We start from the raw sequence: 10947 nt of genomic DNA, 5'->3' as shown, positions 1-10947 counted from the left end.
TGATACAATTTATGGGACTGTGAACCACATTCTTTATAAAATTGTTCTTTAATATCAGGATTCAAAATATTGTAAATGGTGTGCTTTCATTATTTTATGAGTTCAAGTCAGGTAGGTTTTTGTTTCTTCTGGGCATTTTGGTCATGCACTGGCATGTATAGTATAATGAAATAAATACTCTTGAAATACCATTACAGCATGATGCAGTCAGGTTAAATGGTCAAGACTATCTTGAGGCCATGAAACATTAGAAGAAGATGGTGTGAAATGTGCATATTTTTAACAGTTCACAGCAGACAAGATATGTACACTGAGGTGGGAAAAAAATGGAAACACATTTCAGAAGCATTTTGTCTTTGGGACAAAAAATTTACCATCAGAGCAGAGGAAAATTGGAAGCATGTTCTGTCTGCTCCATGCTGCTCCTAAAAACTGGCCTCCCTGGTGGTTGAGTATTCCTCTAGCATATAGAAATATACAGATGGTATTTTGCCAGCTATGCTGGCTCATAATTACTCCATCTCCAGTCCTGTCACAGGCTTGTTGGATAGCTGAAGAAAGACTAGTCAGGGCTCTGTCATATTCTAGTGACATGATACCATACTAAAAGACATTAGTTAATCCAGTTTAACAGAAATTACCCAAGGCTTCTCAATAATGTACTGAATTTTTCTAAACAGTGGATGAAGTGGTCACAGTTGAGGCAGACAAGGCTGTAAGAGAGGTACCCACAGACAGAGGAGAAGGACAGATGAAGAAGAGATCACCAGGAAAGATGTTTTGAACAGTCAAGCCTGCTACTACTTCTGCCTTTTGGGAAGTGATAGTGATGGCTGCTGCTGACACAAGAGGTCATGGTACACCACAGCAACTGGCATCTCTAAGCCCCAGTTCTTCATTCAGTGTTCCTTCAAAGTGGCCTTGCAACCTCATGTAGCTGTGAAGCTGTCATCACCTATGCGATCGTAATGGCAGTGCATAGGTGCCAAAGGGGTGTAATATCATTTTGGTTTCCCTTCTTAATGATGCTTAAATACACTCACTTGCAGAAAGAGTGTATCTTTCTTCATGATATCTCTCCTCATGGTTCTAATATTTTAAGGAATTTCCTTTGACTGAGTATATCCTATTTAGCTGTGGTTTTAAATAGCTTTCATATACCCCTTTATTCTTTGAAAAAAAGGTTAGGCCTCATTTCTTAGATTGAAATACTGAGATTAGACAGCTGAGAACTCTTGGATTTCAAACAGTTGTGGAAAAACTCCCAAAGATCTGGATATGCAGCAATATTTGTGACCTCATCTTCAGTTGGTAATTGTAACACAGCCCTTATATTAATTTCAGTCTTTAACTCCTGCAAAGATTACCAGTCTTAGTGCCAACTACTGTCATGTTGGAAGCATATGTGAGGTGGGGTAGCTGGTCCCAACTTAGTCAACTGCATATGCAAGTCTGTAGTATCATCTCCCAGAGATGTCAAAGATAATTAAATGTTTAAATAGTAGGTGAATAGAAATGTAATTGTGTGTTGAAGCATCCAGTGTTTAGATTCCTTAAGATAAAATATGAAAATTTTTTATTCCTTTACAAAAAAATCTGAATTCTAGCAATAAATTTATAACCTTTAAATGGCAGCATGAATATTCCTGATCATAGCTTTTAAGACACTTATGCCATTTTAAAAATACATACAGTGTAATGCCGCTAAAATGTTAAATAAGCACTTGGTAAAGTTTGTAGTAAATGAGGCAAGAAAGCTTGCTGTTAATTTTTATTTTTAGGAGTTGTCTCAGATGCATCAAGGCATACTTATTTTACATTGGTATCATTTAAGTTTTGATAAACTGACACCATAAGAATAGTGTGGGTATTGAGAACATCACAACTTCAGGAGACTGCAAGTCTAGAAGTGTACTGTATGCTATGTCACATACCTGGAATTCTGGACAGAATAATACCATGCGTCCCACGCAAACACGTATAAAAATGTGGAGGCCCCACTAAGCTTTTAAAGTTGCACCTGGAAAAAAAAAAAAAAAAATTGTCCTGAGGGTAAACATCATTCATTAATAAAAGGAAATATCCTGAAGCCAAGAACTAGTTACTAAACATACAAGCAGAATAGTTACTTAATTAAGAAATTATTTGCCAGCTATGTTTTAAGGTAAGAATTAGCAGTGAAAATGAAAGAATGACAATGTTTTGCTTATGGGAGGCTTACAATCCCAACGATAGTTAACATGATTTTTCTTGCTAGAATTAGATTTTTTTTTCTCAGTAAGATTTAGGGGCTATGTGAGATTTATTATATCTATTTCAGTTAAACACCATATTATTTGTATTCCCTAAAGGGCAAAAAATTGCCTTTTCATTCCTTGCCTTAATCAAAATCTAAATATGTCAGTGTAAGCATAGAAAAAATGGCTGAAGAGAAATAAACATCAATTCTCTCCAGTCTTGAAACAAGATTCTTTCTTAGCTGTATCTGAGATAGTTTCAGCTAAGGAAAGGATAAGCAGCTATACAATATGTAGAGGTGTACTTCAGCCATCACAGGTTTTGTACTAATTACTGGCAAAGAAGAAAAATACAAAACCATAGCAAATGGCCTCAGCATCCAGTTGCATTATCCTATCAGTCCCTCCTGCCTATTCAGTTTGGAGCCAAAGCTGCCTCTTTTCCTGTCCCCTCAGCCTCGGCTGTAACTGTCATAGGTGAGCTGAGCTGGTGGACACTTAAGATGGAAAGGAGGACAGCAGTTAGTATTGGATCTTCTTTATGTGCATGTAGGTAGAAAATGATGGGTCCACAGGAGAAAAAAAAAAAAAAAAAGGCATGTATTTCTGTGGAAAAGAGCTACTTGTTTAATATGTTCATTTGCAATGCAAAAGCTTTCTGAGGATACTTGAAGAATTAGGTGACAGGCTGCAATCACTTGTAGAAGAGTGAGCCTTCAGGATCCATAGCCACCTAGCTTAGGTTTTGAAGGCATCATACTATGTGTCAGTCCTTGTTCTCTATTACAATCTTTGAAAGGATAGGTGTGACAGACAAGCCTGGAGAAACTGTATAGCTTTCAAACTAGTCTGTCTTTTTTACATCCTCATGCTGGGCAATCTCACCAGCAACTGAAATTTCACTTGGCCCAGCCCCCGGGACAGTAAATATCTTTCTACAACAGCAGTAACTGGAATCCCTCATTATGAGATTCATTTAGGTCTGAAAGCAGACATGGACTGCTATGATGATGTTGAAAACACGATGCCCAGTACCAAAGGCTGCCTTGCCAAAGTATGACAGCTGTGCAGAAGTATGGGGCTGAAAGGAGTGTGGTAGCGACAGGAGAAGAGAGAACAGAAGTGGGCTGGTGTGTCAGGAAGTATGTTGGGGTGAGAACAGTCCTCTTCCTCACATGTGCAAGCATGGATGAGGGCTCACGTGTGGAAATGGCTGTGGGGAACCAAACCTAGGATGCATGTGCATTGCCTGGGGCAAGGAGAGGAGTGGGTGGGTGCCAAGAAGGAGGAGCCAAGATTGCTGTTCTTCCCCTTTCTCCTTGCCTCTGTCTGCTGGCCCCTCCTGACACATGACACCGATTCTCACAAAGGTTGCAGCCCAAGTTATCCCTCCTTTCTTTTACAGAGCATCCAGCACACGGAGGACAGTGCAGCTGCCAGCGAGCTCAGGGCAGCATCCTGCATCTCTGCAGAGCCTTTTGCTTAGGAACATCGAGGTAAGGACCCCCTGTCCTTCTGTGTCTGTGGGCACCAGAATTTCTGCCCTAAACTGGCAGGAGCTAAGAAACCCTACAGACATGTCTGTGTCTGTGAGATGCTCAGTCTTGGCAGGTTCATTCTTGCCACTGAGCTTTTGATAGATGTTGTGCCTTCCTGGGAAGAGCTTGCAGGGAGATGACAGTGAAAATGAAGTGGGGCAGGACTGTCTTTTCAGTCCCTGAGCAGCCGGTGAGCTCCAGGTGTGTCTGTGAGCTCTGGTCCCTACAGAAGGAAAAAGTCCTATCAATAGGTAGCTGTCGAGCCTGGGCTCAGCACTCTGAGCCCACATGTCCCCAGTTACACAGCAGCTACATTCATGCCTGGACAGCACCCTCAGGCCATGACTGTTCCTCTGTAGGACTGCTGAGATGGGGGCCTGCGATAGCAAGAAGTATGTGTGACCCTCAGTTCATAAGTAAAGAGAACAGGGAAAAATTTCGATCTGCCTCTGTATCTCCTTCTCTCCATGCCAGCTCCAGAAAAAACAGGTTTAGAAAAACCACCCCTGTGTATTGCACTTGGCATTCACACTGAATCCACAGGGGTACAGCCAAGGTTAAGGTTTCTGAGAAGTGGTGGTGGTACAAACACTACCAGGCAGTGAGAGAGAACTGAAGTATGTTTGTAAAATGTCTCCAATTTGTCATATATTTGTCACTATATGCACTATGCTTGAAAATCACTCCAGTATGTCTCTGTTTATTATTTATTACATATTTTGGAGAAGATCTTACTAAAAAAAAAGAAAAAATCAGCTCATTTTTAGGAACTATATTTTAAAATGCAACCTGCTAAGCAACCTGTTAAAGCAAAATTGAATAATGTTTTATTGTCTTCTTACTGCTATACTTCTGTATTATTATTTGTGTTGTTTAGGAAACAGAAACCAAAGAAATGATGTTCTTCAGATTCTGGTGGCTTTTGTGGATACTTGAACACCATGAGTTTTTAGCAGAAAATCTCAGGGAAGAAAAAAGATATGGATTGAGAAGACCAAAACCTAAACACATTCTGTCAAATACTGTAGAAAAATATCCCAGGCCAAGTGATCAAGGTGAATATCGTGATTTTAAAACAGATGTGGGTTTTTTTCCCTGATTCATTTATTTGGATTCTGTACTACATGGCTAACTTGCTCTCTAAGGTATTGCTTATAATCAGCCAGGCTTGCCTCATCCTGCATTTTCACATGCCTTATTTTTGCACTTTTATCTTTTTACTCCTGTCTTTCCCTCCCCTTTTGTGTATTTCAGAAAAGGAGATTACTTTGGGGCTTTTTTATGATATGGCTGATAGCCTGTTACTGTCACAACAGGAATAATAGCCCATATGATGGTATTTCTATAGAAGTAATGTCATCAGTAGTTTGGTAAATTAATGTTCTGCAGATCCTGCTTTTGGAAACTCGTATGTGACTGGATATGAGTGTCGGTACCAAGGACAAAATCTAGCTCTGTCAAATCACATACCAGTGTCTTATTCAGTAAGACTCATTTTCCTGTAGATGATTTCCGCCTTCCTAATCCTCATCCTGGTAGGATATTCAGTGAAATACCAGGCAAGAGGACAGAATGAATATATAAAACCACTACAGCATTCCTCATTTCATACTACAGGACATCACCTCACCTTTGGTTTCTTATTCCTTGGGGCACCTGTTCTGGAGCAAATTCCTCAGCCTCTATATGCTGTATCTTCATGGACGGTCTCACAATTGTGATCACAGATGTTTTCAAAAATTTCCATAACTTCACTCCCACTTTTGAAGTCCGAAATGCATGTAAGGGTAAGGGTAAAATGAGATTTAGTATGAAATCACTCACCTACCTACCTATTTATTCTAGATGAAGACTGCATTCTGGAAATTGCTTTTTTACTGGACAGCTCCGAAAGTGCTAAGGACTATAATCATGAACAGCAGAAAAAATTTGTCCTGGAAACAGTAGACAGAATGAAAAGTTTGCAGCTTAGTTCTGGACGTACCCTTAGCTGGAGGATGGCCTTACTTCAGTACAGCAGCACTGTTTTCATAGAGAAAACCTTCCATGACTGGAAAGGTCCTGAAGCATTCAAATCCCACATTGGTCCTATCTCCTACATAGGTCACGGCACCTACACAACTTACGCTGTAACTAACCTCACACAACTCTACGTGACTGAAGGGACTCCAGGTAGTGTGAAAGTAGCCATGCTCTTCACTGATGGAGTGGACCATCCAAGAAACCCAGATATTTTTGCAGCTACAGCTGATGCTAAACACCAAGGAATTGTATTTTTCATAATGGGAATGACCAGAGTGGCTGAGGAGGTTAGCAATGCTGCCAAGCTCCGGCTCCTGGCCAGTGTCCCAGCATCCAGGTTCGTTTTCAACCTCCAGGAGAAAGAAACTATGGAAAAGGTTCTCAAAGAAATGGTATGTATGAGAAAGAATTTGAAATAGTTATAAGAACATATGTAAAAAATGGTCTGTCTTCCAGTATTTTGAAGCGCTTATGCTATTGAAGACACCTATACTTTTTACATGTTAAAGCAGACCACTTATTAAGAAGACCACTATGCCAAAGTACAGGTTTTCTTTCTCTCCCCACTATTCAGATCTTGCCAGCCAAAATATTTGAAGTTAGAAATTGAATTAGACTTAGAGAGACCTGTTGTGAAGTTTTTTTAATCTCTGTTTTATTCTTCTAAGAAAGGTATTTTAAACCTCCTTTCTTAAAAAAAAACCACAAAAACCCACAACTCAGTTTTTGACATTCTAGTGCTTTCTTCTGTGGTAAGAAGAATGTGACATCACCTTTTGTACCAAAAACGTTGCAGCTCTTGCAGAAATGAATATAATTTTGTTGACCTTAATGGAGATATGTCAATTCAGGTAAAATCTGAACTTGGCCATAGACATTTTTAAATTTCCATGGAAAACCTACCACATAATCAGAAGGGAATGTGTAAATTGAGCTTGAAGTTTTGCTTGGGTGCATCTTTTCTGCATGTGAACTTAATTTATAAAACCATTCCCTGCCAAGTATGGAAAATAGAGCCACCATCTAGCCTATAAATCTGGTGACACAAGCTGTGGATGAAGTCCTGATCTGAGCATGCACAAAGATATAAAATAGAACTATGAATAACAGCCAGGAGGCTTCTGCAGTGAAACTGACACTGAGTGATCTCATACAGGTCTAGAGCATGTACACAAGCTGGCCTTCCCGTCTGTCTGTCCTTCACTTTGACATCTTGCCACTCTGCATTAGTTTCCCTGCATATCACCCTTCCCACTTTTTCTGGTATTACCATTGCTTTCTGTACCACAGCAAACACCTCTCAAGTTGCAAACAGGCAGCCATCCTCAGGTGCCTTCTTTTGAGAACATGGCTGCTGTTTGATTTAAAATATGGCTTTGGCGTAATTATATGTGCGTACATGTGAATTTTACAGATGAGCATTGCTGCTCATCAACCCATTTGTGTCCTCTCAAGAGAATACATCAGTTGTGAAAAGTAGGAGGAATGCGTTGTATGTGGGTGTTTCAGCTGTAGAGATCTTCTAAAAAATAACTCATTCTCCTACTAGAGAGATACTGCTATTCAGCACACTGGAAACAGTGTACTTTCTGAGTGCATTGTTCCCACATACCTATCTAATTATGTAGGTTTAGGTCTGTTTACCAATGTAATTTTAGCAAATTATGGCTGGACGAGGAGAGTCAGTGATTTGTGCAGTCAATAGTCTGTAATGAAAACTGAAAATATTTATAGAATGGAGAGATTGCTATAATGTTGCTCAGAAATTAAAGCTTAATTAATGTTAGTTAATATGTTAATTGCATAATTTCATTAGCTAGCTGCTGAAGCAATTTATTTTAACATCTTTCAGTGTCCTTCCTGTAGAGCTGGATTATGACTTTAAGTTTCTAATGTTGTTTTGAATATCTCTCTTTACAGAAAGATCTATCTGAGGAAGAGGTAAGTTCTGTGAGGGTTTTTTTCCTGTACAGAATTACTGCTTAACACAGACATTTACATTTATATGAAAACGTAATTCAAGAAAATTGATAGCTCAGGAAGTTGGTCAAATATTTAGTCTAATGGGATTGCCTCCGCGTAAAACATCTTTTGTATTTGCAGGACAGAGCTTTAATTTGCTAGCCTAATGTCTTTACTTTCCCTCCTTACTTTCAAAGTTGAAAAAGAACAATGTGTGAGTATTCGGGTTAGTAAGAGTTTTCTGATACGTCTCAGCATGTCATCCAACTGACTCAATGGATAAGAAGACATGACACAGAGCTGAATGTGGTGCAGTTCTAGACCTTAATGCTCTTCCTAGGTAATAGAGTTAAAAAAAGGGAAGGAACTCGAACAAAACTCCACCATTGCACCTCTCCAGTTTCTCCACACTGTGTCACCCTGACTGCAGGCATTGATAGGTCTGGCTGCCATTTTGGGGGGAATTAAGTTAGTTTTCCTTTTAAAGATGTTAGTCCTACTTAGGAACAGTTATCTCAGGCAAAGACTGTTCTGATTAACAGCTCAAGGAAACGGCCAAGTATTAGGAGTGTCTGCAAAACTTAAAGCATTTTATTTTTCACTAATTTCCACTGGCATGTTGATTTTTTTTCTGTCAAAATAAATCCTGAAGTAGAAAGACATTCAATATTATCCTTGGAAAACATATTGTTACTAACTGGGATATTCAGATAAGAATTATATTTAATCCCTTCACCTCTAGACATCTCCAAGCTGAGTGGCTGTTTAATAAATAATAAAAGCAAAAATAAAAACAACATTCCTTATTCCTCCTCCAAAAATAACCCCAGTATCTGTAATAATTCTGTATTATGTAATGGTTTTAAAGCTTCAAAAATATTCTAAAAACCATGTAACTACATACCATAATGATGACTGACTGGGACATATGATGGTAGAGAAAACAGAAGAAAAAGAAAGATTAGAAACTGTTATCATGAATTGCATTGAGTATACATCCATTATATGTTTTGTTTATAGATCAAGCTAGAGCTAAACTATGATCTACATATAGTGGAGTAAGGTGAAAAAAGGATATAGGATGTTTTCTTAGCTCACCGTCTTGACTATCTCCACAGTGAGTAGTAATCAAAACAATACAATACAGTTATAGACACAGCATGCCAATAAACTTACCTTGTGAAGAGTTTGGAGGTAAAGCCATTATCAAGATGACTGGAATTTCAGGAGTAGGAATGATATGGGTTTTTGGATCGAGTGTAGGAGGCCACATTCCTGATGAGTGGTAAACTGACAGTTAAAAGATTTCTGTAAAACTTGTAAATATAACTGGCTTCTTATAATTACTGGTGTACTCAGACTAGCCATACAGTAACTTAAAAGCAACATTCATGTGTTTTCTACCTCTTCTATTAAAATGTGCTGATTTGGATTATTTTCATTCAAAGTGTCCCCAGGCTGCCACATGTAACTGTGAGAAGGGGGAAAGAGGCCCTCCTGGCCCTGCTGTAAGTAGCTGTCATTTCTCAAATAACTGATATACAGTATAAATCAAGATTTATTTCATTGTTGGAATTTTTTTAGGAAATTATTCGAATCCAGATCCTGAGACAAAAAAAGTTCAAGGTTCAGTACATAGTCCTCCAAAGTTACATTGCATGGAAATGTCACACCAGTAGGAAGTGCACAGAGAGACCTGATAATGCCATGAGGCACTTCCTTTAGAAAAAGAACGCTGTGATTTGGTGAGGCTCTCCTTTTAGCCACAGCAGTTTAAAAGGCAGGAAGGAGCAACTTTCCTGTGTGGACCAGTAATTCATCTATTAAAATCAGACAACCAGACCAGGTGGATCTAACTAGCCCCAAATCAAACACTAATATCTGAAAAGTTCTCTGAAAACAAGAGAGAGTGCCAGAGGCTGAAGCACTAGCAACAACTGAGATAAGAGACTTGTAAAGAGGGTAAAATAGGCTAGACTTCTTTCAGAATAGTCTCACAACTAGAACCCCTAAGCAAATATAGGGGCTTGCTTCATACAAGGTTTGGTGATCTAAACTGCAGGGGTTATGTTTCAAAAAGAACTCTCAGAGTTGAATGGTCTGATGTTATATCCCTAACATTGAACTAAAGCACCATAGTACCTTATAAACCCTTGCTCAAGGTGAATGGACAGTGTCAGAGTTTGAAACAGAACCCTAGAGAACTGGACATCCTCGTCCTTTTGACATGAACATCCTATACATAGATAAACAGAAATACCCTCTGGTTTTATCCCACACAGTACAGCACACTTTAATTGCAAACATAGCCTCTTGTGTACAAACAGTAGTTTTGATTGGGTTATTGTTGGATGTCTACTTGGAGAGTGCATACACCTCTTAAACAAAATCTTACACCTCAAAGAGTACAAAAGAAAACAAAATACTCACCTGGCAAGCTGTGTAGCTACAAAACCATCTGATGACCTCTTCTTCAGAGGAGACCTGAATAATTTTTGTTTACAGCAAAGACAAAAGAGAAAAATGGCTGCCTATTGAGTTGGTGGTCCTGCTACCAGAAATTCAATTTCAAGGTTATGGTAAATGCCAGGATTTTAAAAAATAAATGCATAGGAAGAAAATATCCTAAACATATACAAAGCCCCTGTATATATTTTAAAATAAAATTTTTTGACTGACATATTATAAGAGTTTTATTTTGCTGTTTTCAGGGTAAAAAGGGTCGCACTGGGGATGATGGAGCTCCAGGCCTGAAAGGAGCAAAGGTGATGTGATTTTTCAGATTTAGGAGAAAGATTTGGTACTTCATTAATATGGACTACCCTAATAGTGCCCATGTACTTTCCACCTGTGAATTTCTTAAACTTCATCCACCCCTTTTTGCTGTAGTAAAGACTAAGATTCTTTACAAATTAAAATCTTATATCTAACATAAAAAATCATCAGTGTAAAAAGAAGGAGCCGGTATGCTTCCTGTATTACACTTAGATACCTATTCAGATAATCAGGACAATGCTAGTTTATCCTTATTTCACTGATCTTAATGTTGGATTATTCATAGGGGGAGCCAGGTCTTAATGGAATCCCAGGACGAGATGGAATAGAGGTAAAAAAAATTTTTTTACCCTTCTCCAATGAGCAGTGTTCTTTCAAGGCAAAACACCATGGTTTTAAAAAATTTTTAATTA

At 38.7% G+C, this 10947-nt stretch overlaps 1 protein-coding gene across 1 annotated transcript in view; it reads left to right on the top strand.

Annotated features, from left to right (window-relative positions):
• The first annotated feature begins 4670 nt into the window (after window positions 1-4670).
• LOC113482112 (collagen alpha-1(XXVIII) chain-like) overlaps window positions 4671-10947 on the top strand; it is a 34093-nt gene continuing 27816 nt past the window's right edge. The window contains exons 1-6 of the mRNA XM_026852452.1: window positions 4671-4830; window positions 5621-6189; window positions 7718-7738; window positions 9208-9267; window positions 10471-10524; window positions 10821-10865. Coding sequence (XP_026708253.1) covers window positions 4671-4830; window positions 5621-6189; window positions 7718-7738; window positions 9208-9267; window positions 10471-10524; window positions 10821-10865 — 909 coding nt within the window. The remainder of the gene's footprint in view (window positions 4831-5620; window positions 6190-7717; window positions 7739-9207; window positions 9268-10470; window positions 10525-10820; window positions 10866-10947) is intronic.

The sequence above is a fragment of the Athene cunicularia genome (genome assembly GCF_003259725.1).
Source record: "Athene cunicularia isolate RWA chromosome 7 unlocalized genomic scaffold, athCun1 chr7_part1, whole genome shotgun sequence".
Lineage (NCBI taxonomy): Eukaryota > Metazoa > Chordata > Aves > Strigiformes > Strigidae > Athene > Athene cunicularia.
The sequence above is the reverse complement of the archived record's forward strand: the minus strand, read 5'-3'. Positions and strand labels throughout refer to the sequence as shown.